We start from the raw sequence: 14,502 nt of genomic DNA, 5'->3' as shown, positions 1-14,502 counted from the left end.
ACACTTCATGTTGAGAGCAAGTGTTTGCATTATGTATATTTTACAAGAGGAAAAAAGTCTCTTTATGCTGGGATGTAAAGCGTTTCTTAATTATAACCTTATTTCATTCTTCTAAGCTTCATAAGAACTAAGATTCCTTCCAACTGACTTATCCATTTGAACTCTTCCATGCATCAATGCACCATTTAAAGGCCTTTACTTCTAACAGTCATCTGTGTATGCTAAGGGATGTATTACTATATGGGTCTCTCTTCTAACAGATCTGACCCCTCAGTTGCAAAATAACACACTCTGGAATTCTCTGTAAGAGTCCTCTTTCCTCCGACGGCTGTTTTTAGTGTAATTTTGAGCTTCTACAAGCTCTTAGCAGTCTATCAGTAGTTAACTGGTATGTACCGTATAGAGAATGAAGAGTTTTAATGATTGAAGATGAAAATTTTCTGTTCTGTCTGGGAAGAAATAATTATTTCCAGAATATACGGAACTACTTGGTGTTTATGTTCAACTATGCATGTGAATTGTTTTCTTCAGCAGCTCTTTAGTTTTGGATTTGTGGTCTGTTTTGAATTTTGATGTTGAAACCTGTATCTTTTTGCTACTGCAAAAGTTGCCTCGTGGAATACTATTATTAAAGGAAATGCTATGTATTAATAAAATGTATACTTTTTGACTTTTGTGTCTTCACAGAACCATTCTCATGAACATTTAATAGACACCAGCGACTCAAGAAAACAGCAAGCTAATCAGCACACCTACCGTACGAGATACGCAGTAGAAGAAACTGCAAGGCCTGCTGAAGAGTTAGAAAATGGACACAGTTCCTCAGATGTAAGATCCTTATTCATGAGCCAAACTTTGTTCCTTTTCTACTCTTTAAGATCCTGCTTCAGTTAATTAAACGTTGTTTCTAGTGGAAACTCAGCTAACTTAACTTAATTGTGCATTTTCTCTCTTTAAAAAGTGATGTTGAATTAGGTTTCCACATGCTGTTGTATGTGTTTAGTTTTGCCTAAAAAGTAATTGACAAAAGGGAGAAATACTCATTTGTAAGGGCATTTTTCAAAGTGCAATGTTGGATCTTCGCTATATTTGTAAGCCTAATCAGTGTGGCCCAGATTGAACGAGGAGGTGGGATAATATGACCTCCTGAGGTCTCCTCCAGCCTCAAACATTTTGTGCTTCTGTAGCTACACTGGAGAAATTAGTAATAAGAGTAGATAAAGTTTGCACTAGGTTTTTTTTTCATATTGAGAAGATATTTCCAGTTCTTTTAATGTGGTATTTCCATAATTTTCAAAAAGGTAAGATAACCTTTTTAAATGGAGATTTAGAAGCACTGAGGTCTCCACTGGCTATATGTTAAAAAAATGTTGCTTTACACTGTGTGTGTCCAGGCATAGGTATTTTCATTTAGTTAAGTCCATTAAAGTAACTATCTGCAAACTAAAATAATATATAATACATTTAAAGGCTAGAAGAGTCTTAGTCATATTGTCATGTATTATAATTTTTTTGAGTTCCAAAGAAAATGCTTTCTTTTTTCTTGCCTCCTCCTCTGCACCGCCCTGTCCTTGTTAGGAAGGGGAAGTCGTCGTTGCCAGTGGTGGAACATCAGAAGATGATGAAAGAGCATGGCACAGTGATGGCAGTTCTAGGTAAGTGACATTATACCTTACAGAGAGAAGTCCTGCTGATAAATTTTAAGTAATTTTCTCTGTAAACAGTTAATGAGTAATAACTTGAACTTGAGCACATTTAGAAGAAAATATTAAAAAGGACTTAAAACTTTATGGATTTGTTTTTCAGCTGTATTACTAACTAAAATTTAGGGAAGGTGTCCTCCTTGTTTGCCAGAAGCAGAATTGTTTCTGGTTGGTTTTGCAGGAGGGTAATTCTTTGCAAGCATAGGCACACTCAGGCATGTGGTAGCAGTTTCCTATGACTGTCAGTTTGAGTTGTGTGGCTGCCTCTGCTGACCTTTGGCTTGAAGTTAGAGGGCAGAAATTGAGGTAGCTTCCATACATTCTTTGTTTCTTCTTTAGCAGATTTTTTAATAACTTGTTCAAAGCTATTCAAAGCCAGAAGTCCTGAGAACAGTATCCAGACTTTAACATGTATCATCTTGAACTGACCACCAATGAACAGTGGATTTACTTCTAGTGATGCTAGAAGTTAAGCTTCTTGCAAGACTGAATGATCTCAAGGCTTTTGGTTTAGTACCATTGAAATTGTAGAGAGAGTTTAGGGGTTTAGGCACTGGTTTTAACTATTAAAGTATTTTAGTTATCTGGACCATTAACTATAATCTATCATATGCAGTGACTACTCTAGTGATTATTCTGACTGGACGGCAGATGCAGGAATCAATTTGCAACCACCAAAGAAAATTCCTAAAATTAAAACAAAGAAAGCAGAAAGTAGTTCAGAGGATGAAGAAGGACCTGAAAAACAAAAGAAGCAAATTAAAAAGGAAAGGAAAAAGGGCATTGAGGAGAAAGATGGACCATCAACATCACCAAAGAAGAGGAAACCCAAAGAGAGAAAACAAAAGGTTAGAGGTTCTTTGTATATTACAGGATGCTCACTCCTGCTGTCTTAAAAAGAATTAGATGAATGATTCAGTTACAGCTTCATATTGTCTAATGTAAAAACACATAACTTTCACTCATAACAAATGATAATTACTGACTCTTCTAAGTCAAATCATCACTGTAATGATACAGTTTCTAAATTTGATGTGTTTCACTTAAGGGACACTTATAATATTCTTAATGCCATTTTTCTCAGACAAGAAACTTCTGTTCTGTGGATGTATTGAGTATTGGTATAACATGTACCTGTATTTTTTCAGTTGTACTGCAATTTCTTTTAGGTCTGCACAATCATGTCGTCTTTTTTTTTTCCTATCAATTCCATGATGTATGATATTTGCATTATGCTTGCCACTGTGCTTCCTTCCTGGGGAATTTCACTTGATCAGGGTTTTGTCTATTTGTGTTTTGTTTGCTTTCTAGTATAACCATGTAATTTCAGTTTAGACCAGTACATGGAAATTTTCAGTCATTTTTGTTATTTTCAATGTGGTGGTGTTTTGGGGAGGGTTGTTTTGTTTTCAATTAAGTGTTAGATCAGAAAACTTGGTTTCTTCATTCTTTTTTTACAGAGACCAGAAATAATCTATCTGGTAGATGCTAGTTGCTTTCATAAGCTCATAGCTGCTCTTTTGCAATACCCAAGGAAACAAACTGTATCATCTAAGTAACTAAATAACTGTGTTTTGTTTATTTATAAGAGTAGGAGTCCTCAGCATTCCTTAAGATCATTATTTCAATATTTTGGTCCTCAGTAGAAGGTAGAATGACAAAACAGCTGTTTCATTATGCAGGTTGGCATAATATCAGCTTTACTGTGGATCTTGGGTACAACATGCAGGATGTTAGGCATGTCTTTACTCTTCAATTAGGGTACTTTCTGTTGATTGTGCACAGTCATTGGTTGTAGTGTTGATACTAATAGTATCTTGATATTTACAGACTCTGAAACCAGAAGAAGGTATGAAATCAGGAAAACAGATGGTGTGGGTTTTTTGTTTTTTTCAATGGTTGAAAGCTGGTTTAGCTTTTTATTATAAAATATAATACTGGCTGACAGCCTACTGTTTCCACTTAGATTGAAGCTGACCTGAGTGTTTTTGGGAATTTTGTATCTGCTTTGGTCCCAGTTATTGAGATGCAGGAGGTTTTTGATTCAAAAAATATAAGACTTAAATATTTCAGATTTTTAAAGAACTCTTGCTCCATTCTTGAATCACAAGAAAATATTAGGCTGATAGGAATACCAGAAAACCATCTCTCTTCCTTCTGCCCCTAGGTAGAATTAATTGTACCTGTCATTGTACCTGTACCTGCTTGTTTTTGAAGTTCCTTGTGGTGGAGATTCTACCTTCTTACTGGGCAGAGAGTTCACAGCCCTTGCTGGTAGAAGATTCTTCCTGATTCCTGAACTTTGAATCAAATTAAGACTTTCCATTGAGGAAAGAAGTTTGACCATCTTTGTAGCCAGGCACAGAATCTGAGGAATTAAGAAAGGAGTAGGGGAAGAATGTTATTTTTCTCTATTAGTGAATGGACTGTTGAGATATTGATGGTGCTTACATTTCTGATCCCCGTCTCACCAAAAATCAATCTAAAAACTGATACATCAGTGGAGAAGGGCAAGAAAGGGGCACCCAGGAAGATCAAAGGGTACCGAATATTTTTTCTTTGGGGCAGACGCAAAGACACGGACTCTTAAAGAGGAGAGAGTTTGGAGAAGATATGATAAAAAGCTTTTATAAAACTACAAATGGTTTAGAAATGAATAAATTAATTATTTCGTTCCTTATTTTGTTACAGTCAGATGTGACACCCAATGACACAGACAAGAAACTCAAAAAAAAGAGCCCTTTCCCCATTCCACTCCCACCCCCTGAAAGCAAACAAAAACCCCAAACCACCTGAGCATGTAATCAGGTTGTAGAACTAATTACTGAAGATGCAGTAGAGTTTCAGAAATGATTAGACAAATTCACTGAGACTAGTCTCTTCTTGATGATTAACTGAGTTCAGGCTTGGCTTCCAGAGAGCCTTAAACTGGTGATTAATGTGTGAAGTTATAACAGGGGAAGATTTTCTGTTTAAAGGCAATTTCTTGTTACCTTCCCACAATTCACCAATGAGCTAGACCAATTTTGCTTTGGTACACTGCATCAGTTTTTCCCAAGACAGAGCTGCTTGAAGCACCTGAAGACCTACAAGGTGCTTCTATGTTAGTGATTTATTGCAGTGGAGAAATTCTGGTTTGATTTTTTGTTTATTTTTAACCGTGTATGCTTTTTCCTGTGGTACCCACCAGTGCTCCAGGGCTGCACTCAAAGCAGTTCCCATCCTGCTGAAACCACATTTGAATTAGTGCAATGGAGTCACAATTGGAGGATCCCATTAGCAGGCTGGGTGCGAAGTCTTCCATCGGTGACTATATATGGTAGATTTCTGTACAACCATCCAAGGTTACTTTCTGTATGTGCACAAGATTGTGTTAATAATTTCAAAGCAACCTTGCTTTGGATGGTTGTACAAAAACCTGCTTTATCTGGCCTATTAGATACACACCTGCAGTGTGCATCTAGGACCTGCAACTGCAGTGAGCTTCATTACTTAGAAATACTTGATGTGGACATAACATCTGAAAATGCAGTTCCACAGCACATTATAGTAAAAAAAGCCAGTAGATCACAAGGATGTACCCATTTGGGATCATTGTCACATGCTTTACCTCTGTTCATGTTCATTAATATCTTCCTCTTCATTTTGCAGGGTTCTTTAATTGGAAGCAGCTGTATAGTTGTAATGTTTTATGGGCCAAGTCTACTCTATGAATTTAGTTAAAGAGAATGGCATGTTTCAGTTTTATCTTTTTGGGCATGAGGTGTAGTTACTGGAGTGTTAATAAATTCAGGCTTTGTTAGAAGAGCCCCAACATCACCACTGCACTTGGGTCATAACAACCCCAGGCAGCGCTACAGGCTCGGGGAAGAGTAGCTGGACAGCTGCATGGAGGAAAAGGATCTGGGAGTGTTTATTGACAGCCGGCTGAATATGAACCAGCAGTGTGTGCAGGTGGCCAAAAAGGCCAACAGCATCCTGGCTTGTATCAGGAATAGTGTGGCCAGCGGGACTAGAGAAGTGATTGCGCCACTGTACTCAGTGCTGGTGAGGCCCCACCTTGCATCCTGTGTCCAGTTTTGGTCCCCTCATCATAAGAAGGACATTGAAATACTAGAGAGAGTGCAGAGGAGGACGAGAAAGCTGGTGAAGGGTCTGGAGCACAGGTCTGATGAGGAGCAGTTGAGGGAACTGGGGCTGTTCAGCCTGGAGAAAAGGAGGCTGAGGGGGGACCTTAAGACTCTCTGCAACTACCTGAGAGGAGGTTGTAGCATGGAGGTGTTGGTCTCTTCTCCCAAGTAGCAAGTGATAGGACAAGAGAAAGGGCCTCAAGTTGCACCAGGGAGGTTTAGATTGGATATTAGGAAAAAATTCTTCATGGAAAGGGTTGTCAGGCATTGGAACAGACTGCCCAGGCAAGTTATGGAGTCACCATCCCTGGAGGTGTTTAAAAGGCATTTAGATGAGGTTCTTAGGGACATGGTTTAGTGCTAGAGTTAGGTTATGGTTGGACTTGATGATCCTGAGGGTCTCTTCCAACTGAAATGATTCTATGATTCTAAAACCCAACAAACTAAAAAAACACACTTAGTTTTTCAGATTATTAATGTTTTTGATCTTGGTGAAGTTGTAAGCTGTTAAGTAAGATTTATTTTCACACTGGCAATGATTTCCTTTTTACATTAAATATACTTAAGAAATGGCAGTTGATTTTAATAGAACACTTCCTAGAATAAAAGGCTTCCTCAAATGTTAGTTTATTTGTATTAATCTTCTGTGTGTATTTTCTTCAGAGGCTGGCTGTAGGAGTTCTGGCAGAAAATGGTTTGACACTGGAAGAATGGCTGCCGTCAGCATGGATTACAGACACTGTTCCTCGTCGGTGCCCATTTGTGCCACAGATGGGGGATGAGGTATTGTAGTTTTTTCCCCCCTTTGTGTTCTTGCTTCTTTCAGCTTTTTTTTTTGGCCTTTTTTATTTTAATCTCTGCACTTTTTCCAGAGACTTATTATCAGAATATTTTGGATTTTCTTCAAAACATTCTTTGATCGGGCTAAAATTTGCTTTCGCTTCCTTTAGTCTTTCTCATACTTAAGAAATATTCTGCGTAGTGTTTCTTTGATTGTTTTTTATTCCATGCTGTTGAGGTAATATTCCTTCTCGTACTATGTTCAGTGTGTTGATTTCTTTATGCCAGGCGTATACAAGCGGTATGAGATGCTTTACTTAGTGAAACTAGTCCTTAGTTGTGGAGCTTCTTGTATGCTGAAGAAGAGGTGAAAAATCAAATAGGAATTTAAGTTGCTTGGAAAACTTCAGTTTAGGACTGGAAGTAAAAACCAGGAAATAAACCTCTAGGGGGGAAGGTGTATGTTTGGTTTGGTTGGTTCGTGGTTTTTAATTCATTTATTCTGAATTAAAACCGATATTGTCCTTTTCACTTATGTTTCTGATATCAGAAAATTTGTGCTGGTCTCGTACAACAGAAAAACACAGAAGTTTTGTATATATGTATTTTTAGATGAATTAGACTTGTAAATACTTTGTAAACATGTCCCAGATAAAATACAGTAGCAAAAGGACACCCACCAGTTTTTACTGTGGAATGTATAGCATGTGAACGTTACAGTGAATTGTATGACTAAGTAGTATCAGATAGAAGGCAATCTTGAAAATCAGTCTGTGCATGTTTCCTAAAATCCTCTTAGGTTAAAATAAGAGGAAATAGCTGGCTTGTGCTGTAATGTGTTGTGTGTTGGTTCTTCAGGGACCAGTGCATTTCTGAGGTGCTGAACAGAGTTCTTGTATAGCTCACATCTTCAGAATGCAGTTGGAGAAATATTTGACATGGTGGCAAACTCTATTAACTTTGGTCCTGAGCTAGAGCTGTTGGTAGGCACCACCTTAGAAACCGAATCAGGAGCAGAGGTTGCTTGTGCCAGCAGTTCTGTTTTTACTGGATCACTTCATTAATGCACTTCACAGCACAGCTATGCAAAAATTAAATCAGCATTGCTAATGAGGGAGGGAAGGAACACTTCAAGTTGAGAGTTGCAACTGGAGAAAATGCTTATCTATTTATGCCCTCCAGCAAGCATGTTTTGGAGGCTGCTGTTCAAAAGATCAAGTCTGAATAAATATATTTGGTGCCTGATACCATCTGGATACAGTGAAGCAGCCAAGGATTTATCTGTACCGTGTTACTCAGGAGACTTTAACATCGTATCGGTTTAGTAAGATAAACCCTCGTGTTTGGTTTGTGGCACCTGCTGAACAGCTTGTGCAGTGTGTACTAGGAATATCTAACTGGACTGCATCCTTTTGCTGAAAAATGCTTTATATTGGTGGACAGGAAATTTCCTGTCTTGTGCCTAGAAAGCAGGAGTAGTTACACCACTGGAGAGTGCATTTGTAATAAAACAGCTCTGTCTAAAATTCCATCTCTGATACTCACCCTCCCCAGATTTGCTGAAGATGTAAAAAGAAGCTATTCATCTAGAAAGTTACTTTTGAGATCCACAGAAATAAAGTATCAGTTTAATTAGAGAAATAGGATGAGAAGAGGTCTCATGTGGCCTTCGAACATCATGGTTAATAGTTGGTATGTTTTATAAGATTTGGGAGGAGAGGTATTTCAAATTAGTTCTCTTACAGCTGTACAAACAAGAAAAAAAAAATAGTGCTATATTTAGTTACTCAGTGCATAAGAATAGCACATACCATCCCTTTTCCCTTTCTGAATATTGCCATTTACAGACCTTTGTCATGTGTCTTGAGGAACAGTGGAAACACATCAGAGAGATGGGACTGAATTTCCCTGTCTGGTTATTGAAATACAATGCATATTCACTGGAGTATTCGGCCATCAACACAATAAAGAACAGTTTTGTCTGGGTACTACAACAGACACGCAGAAGAAGGAATTTATCAAGATTAAAAATATAATTTCCAGGAAAAAGGCATACATTCTTTTTCCACAGATATCTTTCTAATTTGTTCTTCTGACAGAAGATGTAATGCTTGGAGCCATTTACAAAATAAAATGTGTCACTTCTGTAAACAATAGGTTGAATTCAGGTAGAGGTTTAGCAGAAGCAGTAAGTGTAGGAGGAATTGTTTGTAGCCTGTGCCACTAAGTGGATTTTTTTGTTTTGATTCACTGGAAGGTACGGGAAACACTTGTCACAATGTTGAAAGTGTAATTGAAATTGGCATTATTTTAGATCTGTCTCTCAGTAGCCCCTGTTCCTTTTCCTGCCAGTTAGATTCTGACAGTGCACAGGAGATTCTCGCTGCTTTCATGCCTTCTGTGTGTTTTTTCCCTACAAGAATATTGTGCACATAGAATACTCTGAAAAACAAGAGTTTAAAAAATAAGCACCATGTGACATTAAGGAAGTTCAGTAACTGTTAATGTGGAAACTTGAAAGACACTTGTTTATGGTATTTTATGATACAACAATTTTGGAAAGCACGTGGAAATACAAATATTAGTGTATTTATTTGTATAAATGTAGTTTAAAACTTACTGAGGGCTTTTCTCTCTGCTTTTCTCATTATGTTACATGTTTATATTTAAGCTATTGTTCCCTATTCCTATTTGATAAAAATCCTGTGTTTATGGCTTGGGGCACTTTAAGAGGTGTTTTTTTGTGTGTGTTTGTTTGTTTGATTTATTTGGAATGCATTGTACCTGTGATACAGTTGCTCATCAGGTATTTGTTCTAATTAGTTTGAAGAACCTCTGTTTTGCGTTTCAGATACATTCCTTGAATATATTTAAGGTTTTCAGCTTAGTACTTCATTACTGTGATGGTTTATAATGAAAACATTCATCCACGTGGTCTCATATATGACAGGATCAAAGTAAAATAATAGGCTCTGGATGTCTGAACCATGGAAATTTATAGTGGAAGGATTTGAAAAACAATTTAATAAGCACTTGAAATGTCTATTTTCAGTTTGTTCATGTCTTTGTTGGGCTGTTTGTTCACTGGCACAGAAGCAAACACCAAAATCTTAGCAGAACAATAACAAGCAGCTGAATTTTTCTTCTAGGATATAGTTCTTGTTCCAAAAAGACATGATTAGCCTGATAATGAATTTAGTGATACTTGATTGTCATCTTAGGGCTGTTCTACAGTGATAAATAGCTTCATGGATTAGTGGACTTCATGTTGCTGTCATTGAATTGTTCTATAGTACGATGATAAATAGATGCTTTTGTTACTGCTTTCATTTTGTTTTCACGTGTAATTTAGGATATTTTGCTCAAAGGGAAAGTAGTGTTCTGAATCTTTCCTATTTTTCTGTACATGTTTCTATGATACTTGCTTTAGTTTTCTACCTCTTAATTTTTTGTGACTCTTGTAGGAAAACAGTGGAAAAAAGTTGACGATAAAATAGAAAATACAAACATTGTATGGCAGTGATAGACTAGCATTTCAGCTCCTCAGAGTCTTTTAGATAACTGTCACATTTCACTTTTAGGTCTACTATTTCCGACAAGGTCATGAAGCATATGTTGTAATGGCTAAGAAGAACAAAATATATAGTATTAATCCCAAGAAACAACCATGGCATAAAATGGAATTACGGGTATGATGACTTTTTTGTTTTTGTTTGTATCTTAAAAACAGTTTGGAAACTAACTAAAAAAAAAAAAGTCCTTAATACAGATGTTTCTAATGTCGTGCTCTTAGCATTTTTCAAGATAAGGAGGAAAAGTTAATAAATAGTCAAATGCTATCAGACTTTAAACCGTACTGCTTTTTGCATCTGTTTGAGCAGATGAGGTGATTACGCTTCATAGCAAAATATTTTTCAAACAAGTTACGTTGTGAAATAATAGCTTGTTTTGAAAGATAAGTTCAGATACTTGATTTTGATGGTTCTGGCAGAAATCTGGTCTTTTCAGTATACTCATATTTTCATGTTTCAGAAAGTTGTTATAGTGTTCCTAACCTCAGTGGTGGTACATAATAGTCTCTTTCTTCCAGGAGCAAGAGCTGATGAAAATAGTTGGGATTAAGTATGAAGTGGGGTTGCCTACTCTCTGCTGTCTTAAACTGGCTTTTCTTGACCCTGATACGGGTAAACTAACTGGAGGATCATTCACCATGAAGTAAGGAAAGAAAGATATTCAAATTGGGGAATTTCTTGCGGGGATGTGGTGTTGAAAGTTAAAAGATACCATTAATATTGTGACTTGAGCTTTTGCTTTTGAGGTGTTGCATTCGAAGTAATAATTTTTTATGTAAGTGCTTTACTTCGTGCTTTTGCTGTTTTATCTCTTAATAGTTGTGTGTTGTGTTGTAATTAGGTACCATGATATGCCAGATGTCATAGACTTCCTCGTCTTGAGGCAGCAGTTTGATGATGCAAAACACAGGCGATGGAATATAGGTGAGTTGTGTAGGGAGCTTTTTGGTGTGATTTTTCTGCTTGTTTTTCTAAGTGTCTAACTATTTTCATGATAACTTATTAAAAAGTAGATTATGGTAAATAAAATCTAGTACTGTGCTGAAATTGGAGAACAAACTCTTTCCATATTGGACGTGGAGTCCTACTTTGTCCTTGACTAAAGCTACAATGAGCAACAAAATACTGAAGGTGATTTGTAAAAGAAGATGTGTGTTTGCAGAGAGGAGTAAATACTTTTTAGAAATATGGTGTTTATAAGTAACTGATAATTATTGTAGCTCACATATTGCTTGTCTGTTTGTTTGTTTGTTTGCAGGTCTTCTTACAGCTGCATTGTTATTAGCATTTTTTTTTTTAATTATTATGATTTTTTTTTTCAGTTTCCGGAATTTCTTCTGGAAATACGGAAACACCTTCTCCACCATTTGAAATACCCTTCTCATATCTTTATACTTGTTTTATTTCTGTTCTAAACCCCATACAGTTTAGCTTCATTGAAGTGTATATAATTATAGTTCACTGCTGTGTGATGTGGGAATGTTTTTGATTCATTTTACTTTGCCCATGCTAAGTTATTTCAAAGTATTGGATACTGGAGAATGTCCATGACAGGCATGTCCTCCAGTCAGGTCCATTTCCTAGTCATCTTTTCCATATGATAACAAAGATCACCTTTCAAAAATGAAATCTAACTAGGGGGAGAAAGCTGCATTACAACAAAATGGTCCTCTAAGTTGTTTTAGTTTTGTTTTGGTTTTTTTCCCGGAGGTCAGGAAGTATATATGTTCTCATTCGATTGTCCCTGATACTTAAAAGGTTAAGCAAGTATTACTGATCCTTCTGTTCCCCTAAGAGAGAAATTTGTATGTCATACCATATTTACAGAATGGTAGGCACTGTTAAGCCCTTTCCAGTGTAGCAGTATTTTCTGTGAAGTGACACACTCCTGAAAGTGAGATGTTGGTAGCCTTCCTTTTTTTTTTTAAAGCAGGTCTCAGTGTTAAACACATTGTCTGTGAAGTAGCAGTGAGTACTGTAACAACTCAGTTCGTGCGGTTCTTCCATTCGGGAGCCGTGGCTGGCATGTGCACAGCTGGCGTGCCAGCATTTCTTGCTGCTTCCAGGAAAGCATCATATAGGAGAATGGAGGATTTTAATGCAAGAACATGATGGGGTATCTGATTACCTGCGTAGAAACAACTGATACGACATGTTTCTGCAAATATGCTGCCTCCTTAGTCTGTATTCGTTGTTTTCCAAGTGCTGTACTCTCCTAAGTCCATTGTAGCTAAGTAACCTGAAGAAGTGGCACAGTTGGTTGTTAAAAACTCTTTTAAGTTGTTCCTTACCTGACTTTTTGGCCAGGAAAGAAGAATTGAGCTCTTGTCCTTTGATGTACATCATTATATCCTTGCTTAAGATGTGTGTGCCTTTAGTAGTAGATGTATAAATTACATGATGCCATATTAATAAGTTTTGTATCATCTCATGCTTTACTTTATGTTGTCCGAAAAGACAGCTGGTCTTCAGTTCTGTAGGGAGTTTGGTAAAGACCCGAGACTTGTGATTCAATAGGAAATGTAAACCTTGATATCTTCTTTAAAGATCATTTCAGTTTAAAGATCCCTTAAGAGACAAGATTGGTCAACATCTAATAACATGTCACCGAGCTTTGCTCTTTCCCGATGGTTATGGATCTGTGGTCTTGTCCCCCTCTGCCATGCCATACACATTTTCCCACAAGATCATAGCAGCAGGAGCAGAATGACTGCCGTACCTTGTATGTGAACAGCCTGGCCAGAAGTCACATCAGCTGTTGTTATAGAAATCCAGGAGTAGAGGAGGGACTTGTGAAGTGTCACCATTGCTGTTCTCAAGACTATGAGTGCAGGTAGCACCTCCTTCCTGGGCTAGCAACTGTGTTTCTAGACACTCATCGTGTAGAAAGGATTGGAGCACAAAAAGTATTGAAAGTGCCAGAACCTTTTATCAAGCCTTCAGTGTAAGTAATGTGAGTTTCAGGCCGGTAGTGTCTAATGCCAGCTTGTAACTCTGACAAGTGTGTATTAGACTTCATTCTTCAGTTCCTCTTTTGGGTGGTAAAAATAGTGGTAAAATAGTTTCTTTCTTTGAGACAGTATGAAATGCTAAACCAGAGATAGCAAAGACACTACTGTTAAAAATGTTACAGCTCTTCCAGGAGCCTTCTGGAGTGCTGCCCTGCTCTCTGCATTGTCACTTTGGATATTTTACTAGTGTACGATTATGTACTTGGAACAAATCATGCGGTGTTTTGTTGCACTGTGGGACACAGTATAAAAATGGTCTTTGAAAGCAGATGGTGTTTTCTGCCAGGATAAGGAGAGATGCCTTAGAACTCTATGTGAAACTGTTCCTGAGTCTCTAACTACGTGAATCTGGTATCTCCAAGATTGATCTGACATGCTTGAGTCTTCTGAACTTTCACCATAGCTCTTTGTCAACAAACGGATTTTTCATGTCATGGGGTTGCTGGTTTGTCTTCTCAGGGACTACTGTTACTACCTTTTCTTATTCCTCTATGATTTCTGGCATTTAGCCTACAAATCAATATTTTTATAGCTACTATTTGGAGAGTCGCTGGATATTAAATTTTCAGACTCCCCTTTAAGTCATTAAAATATTGATCTTTCAACCAATAACAATCATTGGTGACTTTGTTTTGAGTGTTTGGTTTTGTTGTTGGGGTGTTTGTTGTTGTTGCGGGGGGACAGGTTGTGGTGTGTTTTTTCTTGTTAAGACTTGGTTTGTTTTAGGGAAGAATATTTGCTCATCTATTATATTTATATTTTTAATATTAAATGTATATTAATGTATTAGTCCTTTCAGAAAGAACAAATGTAAAGTTTGAGAAGTGACAGGTTCTTATTTCTACTCAGATTTTTATTCTGTATCTTCGTATTCTTATAGTTTAACTACAAGATTAACACTTGCATTAAAAGTTATTCCAGTAGGATTCCTGCAGTTTTAGCTGTATGTCTCAGACAGGTGTGCATACCTGTCTCTTATATAGCAGCTGCTTTAAGTTCAACATACATTTTATATTCTCATCAAGCTGATGTTTTCTAGTAATAACATAGTTCTGGAAAATTATGCTAAGTCCTTCTAACAAGAATTTTTGTGCTGCTGTCCACATAGATGAGGTAATACAAATGACATTGGAAAACAGTGATTCAGGAGGTGGTTCTGTGGGCATTTTCAGTCGTGTTTTCTGCTGTAGCGTTCTGTCCACAGGAATGCTGTGGCTCTTGAGAAATTGGGAATGGCTGCCAGCACACACTCCTTTCAGTGGTTTTGATCTGCTTGATGTTCAGCCCCGTGAAGGCACCCACAGTT

At 37.3% G+C, this 14,502-nt stretch overlaps 1 protein-coding gene across 4 annotated transcripts in view; it reads left to right on the top strand.

The window, feature by feature from the left end:
* Window positions 1–14,502, top strand: part of PHIP (pleckstrin homology domain interacting protein) — a 109,345-nt gene that overhangs the window by 75,765 nt on the left and 19,078 nt on the right. For all 4 annotated transcript variants that reach the window (XM_065630823.1, XM_065630822.1, XM_065630824.1 and 1 more), the window contains exons 21-27: window positions 688–828; window positions 1,579–1,655; window positions 2,320–2,551; window positions 6,497–6,616; window positions 10,195–10,302; window positions 10,704–10,828; window positions 11,027–11,109. In XM_065630823.1, the coding sequence (XP_065486895.1) occupies window positions 688–828; window positions 1,579–1,655; window positions 2,320–2,551; window positions 6,497–6,616; window positions 10,195–10,302; window positions 10,704–10,828; window positions 11,027–11,109 (886 nt within the window). The remainder of the gene's footprint in view (window positions 1–687; window positions 829–1,578; window positions 1,656–2,319; window positions 2,552–6,496; window positions 6,617–10,194; window positions 10,303–10,703; window positions 10,829–11,026; window positions 11,110–14,502) is intronic.

This window comes from Caloenas nicobarica, chromosome 3, assembly GCF_036013445.1.
Source record: "Caloenas nicobarica isolate bCalNic1 chromosome 3, bCalNic1.hap1, whole genome shotgun sequence".
NCBI lineage: Eukaryota > Metazoa > Chordata > Aves > Columbiformes > Columbidae > Caloenas > Caloenas nicobarica.
This window is presented reverse-complemented; position numbering and strand designations above follow the sequence as displayed.